Here is a 15,514-nt window from a genome sequence, read left to right as displayed (position 1 = left end):
AAGGAGAGCCATCACAAGGGAAAGCCAAGCCAGAGAATTTGTTCTCTGTTTCCTCTTGAGCCACCCTAATTCCCTTCAAATACATTGTGCACATAGACACCCCAGGAATGCGCCCCGCTCTTCCTTTGCTACCCTCTGCCTCACCCTGAGGTTCCTCTAAAATGTTTTGGCACCAGGATCATTTCTGTACACAGTCACAGTGGTCAAGCTAACCAGGGATGTTCCTTTCACACAAGAGCATGAAAGGAATTAGCTGCTACATTCAGACTGGTGGGGGGTTTAAAAAAAGAATATTGGGCTTTCAAAGTTACAAGAATCTTAACGTTTGCCTGTGCCAAACTGCTACCCAAAGGCACAAACCTCTGTCCAACAATTCCACACACACAATCTACAATAAAGGGGCAATCTAGGTGGCTAAAGTGAACAAGACAAGCTACATGGAATCATTGAATTATAGATTTGGAATGGGCTCCCAAGGGTCATCTAGTCCAACCCCCTGCAATGCAGAAATCTTAATTAAATATCCCTAGCAGATAGCTATTCAAACTCTGTTTGAAAACCTCCAACGAAGGAGGGTCCACCCCCTTCTGAGGGGTCCGTTCCACTATCGAACTGCTCTTACCATCTGAAAGTTCTTAATGTTTTGTCAGAATCTCTTTTTTTGTAATTGGAATCTGTCAGTCCGGGTCCATCTTCCATGTGAAAGCCCTTCAGGTATCTGAAGATGGTGATCATATCCCCTTCTCAGTCTTCTCTAGGCTAAACATACCCAATTCCCTCAACCGTTCCTCACAAGGCTTGGCTTCCAGACCCTTTATTATCCTGGCCGCCTTCCTCTGCACAACTACCATCCTGTCAATATCCTTCTTGAACTGTGGTGCCCAGAACTGGACAAAGGACTCCAGGTGAGGTCTGACCAAGGCAGAATAGAGCCGTACTATGACTGTCTCATGAGCCGGACTAATTTCTGAAGGTTGATCCAATCTGGAGTGTGAAAAGAAACCGTTCTGCCAAATCATCCTAAGTGAAAAATAAATTAGGCACAAGCCCTCCACCCCCAGCAAAAAATAGCACGACACAAAACAACCTTCACAGAAACAAACTTCTGCTAACGAACACGCACAAGCAGAATGGTTGACCCAACCTCGGTCCTCCTCACACACCTTTGCCACAGTCCCTCTCCGGCTTGGCTGCCGTCTGTTCCAGCTCATCCCCGGACTAGGGGGATCCCGGCAGGGTCTTGAGACTCCGAGCCTCAGCTGTCTCTCATAAACCGTAGGGTAACTCATCTTCCGTTGAGGTGGGATGCTACTGAGACATCTAACCACCACCACTCTTACCAACCAAGGCTCCAGAAAGAAGCAGGAAGGGAGAAACCAGTATGTAGACCCAACTTGAGCCTGGAAAGCCCAGATTGCAGAGATGCAGAAGGAGGAGGTGGATATGAGGAGGTGGATGGGAGAGAGAGAAAGAGAGAGAGAGAGAGACACCCATGCAGTTCATCTTCTCCTGTACCTCTCTGCTTCCAATAACCATGACAACCATATGTCTGACTGAGAAATTCCACCACCACCCCCAGCGCACGTGCCTACAGTCCTCAGCGTCGAACAGTCTATAGAGAAAGGTCTTGCTTCATCATGTCTTCATTACTGGTGCGGGGGCGGCAGGATTATTTGGAAGGCTGGGTCCAAAAAATATTTAGTTGAAATAAAAAACGGTGCGAATGCTCAAGCCAAGCCCCGCTTCCCCCAGTGTTTGGGTAATATATATACATATATATATAAACACACCAACTTTTAACCATTTTAAAAGGGATGTGAGGTATAATCCAGTGCATCAACCTGCAAAACGCCAGGCTGGCTGGCCAGAACAACTTGGCTGCCTGCCTTGCAAAAAAACCAAAACAAAAGTGTTTTCCTTCTGTCTACAAGGGGGTGAGCTGGCTTGCAAAGTGCACAAAAAAGGACAACAAACAGGGACAAAGATTTGTATTAAAGTTCATGTATGCTAATGTATATGCATATATGTATGTTTGGTGCACATACTTCTTCTCCCCGTCTGTCCTCACAACAACCCTGTGAGGTAGGTTCGGCTGAGAGTGAGGGACTGGGCCCAAGGTCACCAAGTGAGCTTCACAGCCAAGTGGGGCTATGAACTGCGGTCTCCCAGGTCCCAGTTCAACACTACAGTCATTTATGGCATTTATATCCCACAATCTTCTAGGGGTGGAGGCCCTGTTTGTTGCAGCAAAAGGTTATCGCAGCACATTGAGGGCTAAAGACCAGTACAGTACAATCCAACAATGTCTACTCAGTAGTAAACCAACTCTTAAAAAAAATCTCATAAATCCTTGTCAGTATTTTAATGCAAATTATCTTAACGAACACATATTTGTATGCAGTTTTGACAAAGTGCAAGTTGGACAGGTTTGCCTTTAAATGAAAACTGGATCATATCTGTCCCTGATTCCTTGCTGGGACTAGTGTGTGTCTGCTGAGCCCCAGAGCCCTCCTCTTGCACAGATTTTGAGAACTGACATTGTGCAACATCATTCCCTGTGATTGACAGGCAGAATGAAGCTTTTTGATTGGCCAGGCCAAGTAGAAATACTGGGATCCTGATCTTACGCACTTCAGATTCTGGGGGAGGTTTCAACTTGGGGATTTTGGAATAGGTTCTGGCTCGGATAACTTGAAGAAGTGGAAACTGACCCAAACAGAGGGAAAGGCAGAGGGGGTGCAATTTCAAAACTGGAAAAGCTCAACCTGGAAAACTGGAGCTCTGCCGGTAGGCTTTTGCCCGACAATCAAACTGCAATACTGGGGAGCCCATCGCAGGTCAGCCTAAACATGGCCAAAAATGCAGATGGAAGAGCGAGAGTGTTGAGGGCCTACAGGCCCTGTGACCTGCTCGGGGCATAGCCAGGCAACTGGGTTGCCATGGCAACTTCCCTTGAAAAGGGGAAGTGAGACAGGGACTTCCTGTTGCCACAGCTTTGAGCAAGAGGCGCAATCAGAGGCTTGGCTATTTTTGACTCAAGAGCCACCCTAGCCTCACGTGTCTGAGAGGGGAGGTGGCAGGCACTGCTGCGTTGCACATTTTCTTGGGAAACAGAGAGGCTGGCACAGAGCGGTTGTCTTTGGCAGGGATGCCACATCCGAGGCTTTGCAACATGATCAGAACCGATTGCATAGAAGGCACCGGTGCGCTCTTAAATTTGCTGAGCCATCTGTGCGTCCAACAGCAATTTAAGGCTGCTGGGTCACTGTCTCCTTGGTTCCATAAGTTCTCTCCTGGTGCCCCCTACCCTATAAAAATAATAATACACAGAATAACATATTTTGCACAACCCACTAGGAGAGTGATGCTTGGGGAGTGGCCCAGCTGCACCCCTTCCTGGAGAAGGGCAGCCTAACTTCTGTTGTCTGTGTCTGGTAACCTCTAGTTAGATTACCGCAACACATTATATGGGGCTTGGAAACCACTGGTTTAAGGCCTGCTTTTAGCACACCAGCAACACTGCACTAGAGGTCTGAAGATCATCCCTTTGAGTGTGTGCTGCAAAGAAGGCATTTCAAGACACACACTCACTTCCCTCGGCCGCAGGGCCTCACTGTCATGTGTGACTTGAGAAGGGAAGCATCAGTAAAGGCAGACATTTCATAAGTAACTCTGATAGGCTTCCTAGGAACCCACTATTTAGAAACCAGCAGGCGACACTGTCACAAGGGAAGCAGATTGGGCAATTTCCTGGTTAGTCTGGTGAGGCAGAGCAGATGAGCTGGATTGCAAAGTCTCTGCTTCTGAGAATGAGAGAGGGTCCCGGGAGCTGAAGGGTGGTCCTTGTCAGATTGGGGGTGGAGAATGGTGGGGCAGGGCTGGGGCTTGTGATGTCTGGCAGGGGCAGAGGATGGGGCACGGCTGTGCCTGGCACTTCTAAGGGTGAAGCTTGATGGACACCCCAGAGCAGAAGGAAGATAAGCTCACCCACCAAATCAGAATTCAGCCTGCACTCTTGACCTGGGGTCCTGAGGTTTTAGGGCTTCCTTTGGTGGAAAGCAGTGCCCCAGAGGGGGAATACCTTGGAGGGGGCACTCAGAGGTGTAGTGGGTGGGCTGGGGGGCACGGGTGGATTTTTTTAGAGGGGTGCAACCAGACACCCCCTCCCCTCATTAGAGCCTGGTTCCAGCATGCAACGAGCTTTCTCACGCCCAGTGGCAGCTCTGCTCTCAAGTCAGGTCTGACCAGGGGACAGAGGAGAGGCGGTGGCAGCAGCGTTGCCAGGGCGGTGCCCCTCTGCTGCACTGGGCTGTGCACACGAGGGAACAGCCAGCTCCGTTGCGCTCAGCCACAGTTCTGCTCCTTTGTCAGGCCTGACCCGGGAGGAGGAGAGTCGCAGTACAGCGTTGCCTCCCCTCTCCTTGGCTGGCAGCATTCTCGAGCCCAACCCAGGTGGCGGGAGCATACGCTCTATCACTGGGGGCGCTAGAGGCAGCGGGGGGGGAGGGGGGCAGGTGACAGAGGTGTAAATGACTTTCAGGCTTGAAAAGCCAGTATCACTGCATCAAGTTCATCCATTTTGTTGAATTAAATAAACTGAATAGTTTTTTTATTGGATTTTGAATAATTTTACAATGATTGTTACTGTTTTGCATTTTATTGTGTTGCTATCTCCTTTAGTGGGTCGTGCAAACTGCTACAGTATTTTGAATAATGCTTTTTATAGGGGTGGGATGAGTTTATGGAACCAAGGGGGCAGTGGCCCGAAAAGGTTTGGGAACCACTGCCTTAGATAAAGGGGGACTTTAGGCCAAGGTGGTCAACCTTTTTCCAGCCTCATTCACTCATGGGCAACCCTCTGGGGGCCACACACCAATGCTGGGTGTGGTCAAAAGTGGGAGCCTGTGCCCATCTCTCTCATGCACACGGTCCCTCCTCTCATCTGCTAAGTGCAGATCAGCTGATGAAAAGGGGCTTATCTTATCCCCTCTCTACTCATCAAATGGACAATCTGATGGGGCAATTTGGGTTGTGAGGACAAAGCGAGGAGGGGAGAACCACGTACAACACCTTGAGCGCCTTGGAAGAAAAGGTGGCCTATAAAATGTAATAAATTGCTTGGTGTTTTCTACACTGATGGACAGTGATGGGGAATTTTCCCAGTCCTACCTAAAGATTTCGGGGATTGAACCTGGCACCTGTTGATGCAATCCATGTGCTCTACCACTAAGCCATGGCCTTTGCAAAGTCTTAAATTACAGTCTCAGGACAAGAAGGGTTTGAAATTTAAATACGCTTCTTTGCTGCTTGTTTGGTTCCAAAGGAGATATGAGGCTCATTTGCAGAGAAGATGCCAAGTTTGGTGTCCTCTATCTGCCCAGGCCAAGCAGACAGACAAAGGGAGCCTTGTTCTCTGTTGCATGCCTACAGAACCTCTGCCCTGAGAGGAGCGAGCCTGTCTGCCCCTCTCAGCAGAGACAAGCTTCGGGTCTCCAGAGCAGCAGCAGGAGGGAGTTCAGCAATACAAATATGTTATTCTGTACTGTTTGGGCGGCAGCCAGAAGGCAGGAGCGATTGCGGCATCAAGCGAGAGGAAGCTGGCTAGATAATCTAAAAAAACAGAGAGAGAGATCAACCTACCACTCCCTTCTACACTGCAACTGCCTGAAAATCACAGTTGCCTGGAGGCTCTTTGGGATGGATTTGTGGAAGACAGGAAGGCGGCGAGTATTTATAAAACGTTTCTGCAAATCCAAACTCTGCCATACAAGTTTGGTGCAACGGCCCATGCAGCAACCAAGTGGAGCAGCCCTGTTTGTACAGCTGGGGGAACAAAGCCTGAGATGTAGATGATTATTATTTTTAAATATAGTGCCCTCCATCAAAGCACATAATGCTTTGCAGCAGCTGTTGCCAAACTACTGCCCTCTGGGTGTTTTGGACTCCAGCTGGCTGGGTGTCACGAGCTCCTTGGAGATGGGATGGTAAGACAGGGATGAGGATTGGGATGGGAATGTGGAGTTGGACCCTCAGAGAGGGGGCCCAGGGGCCTGGGAGGTGTTGATCGTGATGCTGGGGAGGGGCAAATGGGATGTCTGGAGAGAGGCAAAAATCCTCCTAACACCAGCTCACCATTCCTGGCCAGTTTTAGCCATGCATGGGGGCAGGGAAAATACCTGCCTCACTCCAAATATCAGGATCAGTTGGACCCTGAGCAAAACCCACCAACTGGATTCTCCAAAAGCAAGGAGATAGTCTAGAGTTTCCTGTCCCCCTCATCCAGGAGTTCTAATACAAAATCCTCCAGGCAGGGAGCCCATACTGTCGCAGAGACCCACAGCCGCCCCCCTCAGCGAATCTATGCAGGAGGGGGTTTATCACTGCCTCTCAGCTCATCAAATGATCAATATGAAATGGGGAGGGACCTTCACCCATCCCAGTGCAGTGTCTACTTTAATTTTTCTTCTTCAATGCTGCTACTGCAGCCAAAATGGATGGGATGGTGAGAGATCAGAAAAACCGGCTTGGGGTGGAGTGGGGGCTGGGTTAGCCCCTCCCAACAATTAGCCGCCCCTGGCCTTAAGGGGGGAAACTCCCTTTATGATACAGGCAGCAGAAATATATACTTTTAGGCAAACTGAAAAATTTGGGTACCCAAGTGAGAGGCACCCTCCCCCCCTTTCTCTCCCCTCCCCACAAACCAAGCCCACTCTGATTTTTTATAATCTGCTTTAAATGGGGCCAAGCAGCTGGAAGCTTCTTAAGCGTTAACCCCACTGAGCCATGGGGATGGATTTCCTTGCAGCACTTGGGCCCCTCTCCGTGCCACAGATTTCAAGGCAAGAGAAGATGTGCTTGTCCTTGTCCAGCACTCCACCCTGCTCTGCCCACTGCCTTAAGGGAAGAGCTGAGATTTCAGGATTGCAGTGAATATTGTTAAAGCAGGGCTGGCAAGGCACAGAGTTGCTGTCTTGTTGGTCCCACAGGGTGGATGGTACAAAGGAGTATACATGGGATGGAAAAGGACATCTTTGACTGAAGTGTAGTTGTTAGTGTGTAGGACCAGAACCCAGAAGACCAGGGTTCGAATCTCCACTGGGCCATGTACCTTGGACTAGTCAATGTCTCTCAGCCTAGTCTACCTCACAGGGTTGTCATGCAGATGAAATGAGGAGGAGGAGAACCATGTGCGTGCCACCTTGAACTCCTTGTGGGGGGAGATGGGTTATGAATGCAATAAGCAAAACAATAAGAGCATGCATACTTTTGAGTTTCACAGACCTTTTCTGGGGAAAGAGCAGTTTCAAATGCCTTTCTACCAGTGATTCCTTTCTGCCACTAGTTCAACGTCACCAGTCACACAGGTTTGCAGTCTAGGACCTCCAGCACTGCCCTTGCAGAGGAGAGCAGCATGTGGTTACTTTGAGCAGCAAAAACGTCTCTTTCACTGCCCTGTCTTGGTGCAGACCAAGCCCTAAATCAGCCTTCAGTAATTTAGTGCACTCATCAGCCCCATCCAGCCTAAAACATCTGGAAGGCACCATGCTGGCAAAGGCTACCGAAAACTATTTCATAATGTCTTCTCAATCGGTACTTTTTGCCCCAGAGTTTTCACTCGCAGAGCCTGGGCACTGGCGGCTTTCAGTTTTTGCAGACAATTGAGCAGCTGTGGGTTGAATGAGAACAACCAGATTCTCAGTTCGTGTCCATCCCAACTTCCTCTCCTCTTAGCTGGTCTAGCCAGAAGGAAAGGAGCTAGGAAAAGAGGCAAAGGTAAAGGTACCCCTGCCCGTACGGGTCAGTCGTGTCCGACTCTAGGGTTGTGCGCCCATCTCACTTCAGAGGCCGGGGGCCAGCGCTGTCCGGAGACACTTCCGGGTCACGTGGCCAGCGTGACGAAGCTGCTCTGGCGAGCCTGCACCAGCGCAGCACATGAAAACACCGTTTACCTTCCCGCTAGAAAGCGGTACCTATTTATCTACTTGCACTTAGGGGTGCTTTCAAACTGCTAGGTGGGCAGGAGCTGGGACCGAAAGACGGGAGCTCACCCCGCCACGGGGATTCGAACCGCCGACCATGCGATCGGCAAGCCCTAGGCGCTGAGGTTTTACCCACAGCGCCACCCGCGTCCCTGGAAAAGAGGCAGGGGCTGCCTAATCTGTTCCCCACATCCCCATCCCCAGAACTTTGCTTGGTTTGTGGGCGAAGGGGGGGATAGGCTGGTTGGCTGGCATCGTGCCCAGTCTACAAATCTAGATTTAATGGGTGCAAAGCTGTAGAGCCTCGGATAAAGCCTGCTGAAGATGTGACCCACTTTCTTCTTTCTTTTTAAGAATACTGAGGCTCTCTGAGCTGATGGAGAAGAATCAACTGGGGGGTTGGGAGTGGGAAGTAGGTGCCAGGGCTCAAATTAAGCCCCCACCCATCTCAACAGCTGGAAAATATCTAGGCTGAAAGCACAAGCACCATCAGTCTGATCTCAGTGCAGAAACAGCCTACACCAGTGGTTCTCAACCTTTCCCCTCGCTCTGGATCATTTTGAAATAGTTAGGAGTCTTGGCAAACCCATCAGCATTGGCATAATTACCAAAATGAGTACTGTATTATGAAAATCATGGGTCCTAGGTCAGGGGCTTCGAAGGGAAAAGCTGTAGCTCAGTGGTACAGCTTCTACTACTGTATGCAGGAGGTCTCAGCTTCAAACCCTACTGGCATTTTCAGGTAGGACCCCAAGGTGCTGCAGAGAATGGGTTTGGGTCCTGGTGAAAAATGGAAGGGGCCTCCCAGCATGGGCAGACGAGCTAAACATATTTACATGGGATACAGAATAACTGCATGATCTCATTTTAATAATAATAATAATAATAATAATAATAATATTCATACCTGTTGAGAATATTAAGGTCCTAATGACTAATATCAATAACATAAGCACCCACACAATCATTACTGAACTATCCATACACTTAACTGTTAAACAACAACTTTGTTCGGTTCGCACAGTGTTTGCTTATGAAAACACACAAATGAGACTGCACATCATAAAATGAGACTGCACCATTATACTGTCAAAGAGCAGGAGTGAATTATCGCAGAGAGTTGGAAATACTCAGAAACACTCAGTTCGCGACACAAGTTCCCAAACCATTATTCAGAATTGTGCATGCATTGAACATAGTACATAGGTTTTGTTAAGAATTTCATGAAACATATGCAAGAGAGTTGGGCCCCGGGGACCCCTTCTGGACCACTGGGCCTGGTAATTTGTACCTGCTTTCCTGCCTCTCCTAAACCCTGGGACTGGAGGAGACTCCTGCCTGATACCCTGGAGAGCTACTGTCAGTCAGTGTGGACAATATCGAGCTAGATGGACCAACGCCCTGAGTACCAATGAGTAGGCAGCTCCTACCATATTTTTTGCTCTATAAGACGCACCAGACCACAAGACGCACCTAGTTTTTGGAGGAGGAAAACAAGAAAAAAAATATTCTGAATCTCAGAAGACAGAACAGCAAGAGGGATCGCTACGCAGTGAAAAAGCAGCAACCCCTCTTGCTGTTCTGGTTTCTGGGATAGCTGTGCAGCCTGTATTCGCTCCATAAGACGCGTACACATTTCCCCTTACTTTTTAGGAGGGGAAAAGTGAGTCTTATAGAGCAAAAAATACGGTATATTGCTGGCCTCTTGAATACAGAACTATCTGAGCACCAGAGCACTCTCCCCTCCTGCAGTTTCCTACAACTAATATTCAAGAGCACTGACTACCCCTCCTGATCTAAATCATGGGTGGGGGCAAAGGGAAGATTGAGTAGCTAGGAATGGCTGCGACAAGAGCACCCGAGAACACGGGTACTTGAGATGTTACCACAGAGACACATGAATTGTGGGCAGCAATTTCTGAGCTGCCTGAATAAGAGTCCTAAAAGCTTAAGAGGTTCTAAATGTGGGGCACCCTGACCAGAAGCATTCAGTGTTTATGGTGCTATATTAATCTTGGTATCATGCAGCCCCGCAACCTGGGACAGAAGAGGCAGAGGCCGGTTTTGGATATGAGGAGGGAGGGGGCCGATCTGGCTGTCATTTGGCCCCTTCCTTCTCTCTGCCTCTTGCTCTTCTCCCCTCCTCCACTCTAATAGAGCCTGGGAGCTCCCTGGGGCAGGGACCATGGCTCCTTGGCTGCTTTCTAGTGCTTATCAAGTCATAAAAGGTAGTGAGAAGCCTTGTATTTTATTTTTTTTTAAGAACAATCAGAAACAGTCAGTAACTCACAAAGGCTTTACATAAATCAAAGTCTTGGGGGGGTATGGGGGAGAAGGAAAGCCCCCGGAGAATAAATGCTCTAGCTTTGGTGGGGGGAGGGAAAGGTTAAAGGTCACATGCCCCACATTCACCCATGCATGGCTGGGCAAGAGAGATTCAATTCCAGGGAGGAGTTTTGGTGGTGGTACGGACAGTGGAATTTTACCAGGTGCTGACAGCCTGAAAGCCTTTAACAAAGCATCCTATGAAGAAAAATCTGGCATTTCAGCCTTGAGCTGCCAGTCCTGGGCTCCTGCAATGTGAAGGGGGCGATAGAGGCCATCTAGGCCGACCCTCTGGCCCAGAGGCAGGATCACCAACCCCCTCCTGCGTTTCCATTCCCAGGCAATCTGACACAGACCTACCCAAGCTAACCCTGGAAACGAGCAGAATTAGAAGTGTTTCAGGCAGTTTCAGGTCACCATTGGGATAGCTGTGCCTACTTGAATTTGTTGTGGCCACCTCCACCTAAAAACCAGACAGCTGCATGCTGCTGTTGCAAGAATACTTTTTTGCACACCTGGCCACACAGAAATGCAGATTTACTGTGCTCTGCAAAGCAGCTTGCTTGATCTTGTGTGTGTCAATGGTGCAAGGGGGGGGGCAAAGGGCACCCAATTTCAAATGCCTCCCAAGAGCCTGGTTGTTGCACTGTTTGCCACACAGCCCCACCTAAATGAACTCCCTCCCTCCCTCCCCCCCCCTCTCTCTCTCTCTCTCTCTCTCTCTCTCTCTCTCACACACACACACACACACACACACACAGAGAGAGAGAGAGAGAGAGAATGGCCACTCCTTGCCGTTTGTCCCCGCTATCTGGTATCCTTGGATACTGAACATGAAGGTTCCATGTAGGAATCAATAGCTGTCTGTAGGTGGTCTTTTATTATCCAGGAGCATTATCAGTGTACATTTACAAAGTCAACAAAAGCAAGAGTGAAAGCTCCATGCTCCATGGGGCATACAGTGTCTCATTGCAATGGTGGAAGATCCAGAAGAGAGAGAAGGGGCAAATGTGTCTCCCCTAATCCTTTCTAAAACAAAACAAAACACTTGACCATCTAATCATTCAGCAGCAAATATGTACATAAAGGAAACACACAGACAAGTACGCTGCTGCATGGGTACACACAAACAAATCAGCACAGCTCTATGGTTTACTCCTTGTCCTGTACTCCTACTATGTTCTGCAGGAAGCCAAAGCAGCAGCATCATACAGAGGACTAGCCTCTTTCTGAATCTAAAGCATCAGTGCCAACCTTGCAACAGTGATTCCTGCAAATAGCTGGTCTCCAATCGACCTTAGCTGAGCCCAGTGTCCACTCTGCTTCCCTCTTGCTATAACCTCCTCTATCTACAAGTGGGGGGGGGGCGGGAGCAGGGAGGAGAAAGAGTTGGGCTCCAGAACACAATCGTGGCTCAATGTTTCTGGCTTCAGTCTGAGCTACTAGTTGGGAACTGAGCCAGGTAGATAAAGAGAGCAGAGCTGGAAGGCATGGTGTGGGGAAAGTTGATAGAGAAAAGTTTTTTCTCCCTCTGTCCTAAAATGAGAATTCATGGACACTCATTGAAGCTGAATGTTGGAAAATTCAGAACAGGTAAAGAAAAGCCCTTCTTCATGTAGTGCACAGTTAAACGATGGAACAGGAGGCAGTGATGGCCACCAACTTGGATGGCTTTAAAAGAAGATTGGACAAATTAATGAAGGGGAAGGCTATTGATGGCTACTAGGCATGATAGCCATGCTCTGCCTCCACGGTCAGAGGCAGAAATGCATTTGAATACCAGTTGCTGGAAATCGCAGGAGGGGAGAGTTCTCTTGTGTTCGAGTCCTGCTTGGGGGTTCCCCACTGGGCCATCTGGTTGGCCACTGTGAGAATAGGATGCTGACCTAGATGGGCCACGGGCTTCATCCAGCAGGCTCTTTTTAGGTTGCTCTGCAGAGTTCCCTTGTGCTCAGATCCTGCATGTGGGCTTCTTACAGGCATCTGGTAGGCCACTGGGAGAACAGAATTTAGGATTAACGGAAGTGAAACCCACACCTACACAGGGCTGTTTGCCTGCCAGTCACATCTGGCCTCAGCCTGGCCTCAGTTTCTCCCTTCCTTTTTCATCTTCTTCACTTTCAACACTGACAATGTAAGCTCCTGGGGACAGGGTCTCATCTTTTTAAAAAAATAATAATCACAAGAGTTGGAAAGGCAGCATCCCCAGCAATGTAGGGGATAGGAACATAAGAAAAGCCCTGCCGAATCAGACCATTAGCCCACCTAGTCTAGAATCAGGTTCTCGTAGTAGCTGACTAGACTGGCTGTGGGAAGCCCACAAAGCAGAACCCAAGCGCAGAGCCTCTCCCCTCCTGCAGTTTCCAGCAGCAACAGCATCTGCTTAAATACCTTAAATGCTTTGCTATATCAGGTGCCTTCCTTCTTCCTCATACAAAGGGAAAAAGCAGCCAGGAGGGTTTTAAGACACCACAAAAAGATCATTGGCTCAGGTCAAGCAAAGAAATGAAAGTGAAACTGAGGTTACAGGTTCCTCTGGAAACAGGTTTTCTCCTCTCGATCAAGCAACCCACAGAGCCCCAGGCCTCCTGGAACCTGACATGTGGAACACTGATCTGAAGTGTATTTATACATACAGAACTTGAAATCTTCTTTCTCAGAGTTTATTTAAACCCAAGGAAATATCGCTGCTTGAACTCCTGTTCACAGCTCTTTCAGGATTTGCCCTTTGGCCTGAACATATATATTGGGGTAGAGTGGGGTAGGACACCCTGGCCATGAATCTAGGTATAAAATCTCCTAACCCCAAAGGCAAGGATGAAGTAGAAGGTTTGGTGTTCCTGTTAAAGCAGCTGAGTGGGAGAGAAATGAGTTTGACTTGCTTTCCACAAGCCACTGCGACAGCCTCATGGAGACAGATAGGAACATAGGAAGCTGCCTTTATACTGAGTTGGAGCATTGGTCCATCTGGCTCAGTATTGCCTACACTGGCTGGCAGCAGCTCTCCAGGGTTTCAGGCAGGGTTCTCTACCAACCCTACCTAGAGATGCTGCCTCCAGGGATTGAACCTGGGACCTTCTGCATGCAAAGCCAATGCTCCACCACTGAACCTATGGGGAACGGGGGAGCACTGTGCTTTTGTGTACTTCTTGTTCAACCTGAAAACATCCCAGGGGACTGGGCCCCTGTGGTGACGGTGCAGTGCTGTTTAGATTTCCCACCTCAAGTTATCGAAACATTTCAGACCGCCCTCTCCTTAAAGGCTCTCTGGATACTGCTGGACTGCAACTCCCACCATCCTTCCCAATCACAGGCCACGCTGGCCAGGGATGATGGGAGATGGAGTCCAACAGCACCTGAGGAGTCCCAGGCTCCCCATCCCTGTAGCAAAATGTTGTAGTGCTTGTGTTAACCTTTGGGTTCTTTGCCCCTTTGCAGAGTTCTTAGTGTAAGAGGGACCTGCTGGATCCGGCCACTAGCTCATTTAGTACAGCATCTTGTTCTCACAGTGGCCAACCAGACGCCCCAAAGGGGAGCCTGCAAACAAGACCTGAGCACCAGAAGAATGTAAGGAGAGCCTGCTGGATCAGGCCAATGGCCCATCTTGTCCAGGACAAAATGCCTGTGGGAAACCCGCAAGCAGGACCCAAGCACAAGAGAACTCAGGTCCCCCTGTCATTTTCATGCCTTAAACTTTTACCCAAATCCCTAAATGCAGATTGGCTGCCTCTGCCAATCACCAGAGACAGAGTTCTGGGCTCGATGGGTCTTTGGCTGTTCTCATCTCTAAATTGCTTAGACCCTTTCTCTGTTCCACCCAGGCAACAGGTGTCACCAGCATGGGGGGCAGGGAAGATCAATATTTGGGGGGGGGGGGGAGAACTTATAGAAAAAGTAAAAGTTGGCAAAGCATTACATACATACATACATACATACATACATACATACATACAGCAAGCAAGCTGTGGCTGGATGGTTTCGTGGGAGCCGATTGAAACTAAATCCTTCGAAGACAGAGGTCCTATGGCTAGGTCGGGATAGCATGGGGATGAGGGACCAACTCCCTTCTCTTGCGGGGGCCCAATTAGTGCCATTGCCTTCCGTTAAGAGTTTGGGTGTAATCCTTGACGCCTCCCTTTCCATGGAGGCGCAAGTCACAGCAACAGCCAAGGCGACATTTTTCCACCTTCGCCGCATCAAGCAGTTGGTCCCTTACCTTTCCCGCCCCGACCTGGCCACAGTGATCCATGCGACAGTCATCTCCAGGCTTGACTACTGTAACTCGCTCTACGCGGGGCTGCCCTTGAAGCTGTCCCAGAAACTCCAGCGGGTACAGAATGCTGCAGCGAGGCTCCTCACAGGGTCTCTGCCATGGGAGCATATTCATCCAGTGCTTTTCAAGCTGCACTGGCTCCCGGTGGAGTACAGGGTCAGATTTAAGGTGCTGCTTTTGACCTTTAAAGCCCTTCACGGCCTAGGACCCTCCTACCTACGGGACCGCCTCGCCTGGTATGCCCCACGGAGAGCCTCAAGGTCCATAAATAACAACACCCTAGTGGTCCCAGGCCCTAAGGAAGTTAGGTTGGCTTCAACCAGAGCCAGGGCCTTTTCAGCACTGGCCCCAACTTGGTGGAACGCTCTGTCTCATGAGACCAGGGCCCTGCAGGATCTGATCTCTTTCCGCAGGGCCTGTAAGACAGAGTTGTTCCGCCTGGCCTTTGGATTGGAGCCAATTTGATTCCCTCCGCCCCCTTTTTCTTTTTTCTTTTCCTTCTCCTGCAATGAGGCTCCATTTTAATATTTTAATGTTCCATTATTTTAATGTTGTATTTTATTTTTGTTTTTAAGTTGTAATCACTCATCTTGTTTTTATTATTGCTTGTAAGCCGCTCTGAGCCCGGCCTTGGCTGGGGAGGGCGGGGTATAAATAAAAAATTATTATTATTATTATTAAGCAAGCAAGCAAGCAAGCAAGCAAGCAAGCAAGCAAGCAAGCAAGCAAGCATTATCTGACACTATGTTTGCTATGCTGGTGTTCTCCAGATATCCTGGACTACAACTTCCATCATGTTGGCTGGTCCTGATGGGGGTTGTAGTATAAAATGGCTGTACTGGCTAAGGATGATGGGAGTTGAAGTTTAGTTTTTCCATTTATATCCCGCCTTTCCTCCAAATAGCTCAAGGTGCTACACATAGTTCTCCACCCCATT

The 15,514-nt window shown here is 49.0% G+C and overlaps 1 protein-coding gene across 8 annotated transcripts in view; it reads right to left on the bottom strand.

Moving 5' to 3' along the window:
• ARHGEF2 (Rho/Rac guanine nucleotide exchange factor 2) overlaps positions 1–15,514 on the bottom strand; it is a 109,900-nt gene that overhangs the window by 34,645 nt on the left and 59,741 nt on the right. Inside the window, exon 1 of one of the 8 annotated variants that reach the window (XM_081175437.1) lies at positions 1,164–1,571. The exons of the other annotated variants lie outside the window; for them this stretch is intronic. Within the exon in view, the coding sequence (XP_081031563.1) occupies positions 1,164–1,289 (126 nt within the window). The 5' untranslated portion in view covers positions 1,290–1,571. Of the gene's footprint in view, positions 1–1,163; positions 1,572–15,514 lie in introns of those variants that run through there. 8 annotated transcript variants of the gene reach the window in all.

This window comes from Podarcis bocagei (genome assembly GCF_964188305.1).
Source record: "Podarcis bocagei genome assembly, chromosome: 16".
NCBI lineage: Eukaryota > Metazoa > Chordata > Lepidosauria > Squamata > Lacertidae > Podarcis > Podarcis bocagei.
The sequence above is the reverse complement of the archived record's forward strand: the minus strand, read 5'-3'. Positions and strand labels throughout refer to the sequence as shown.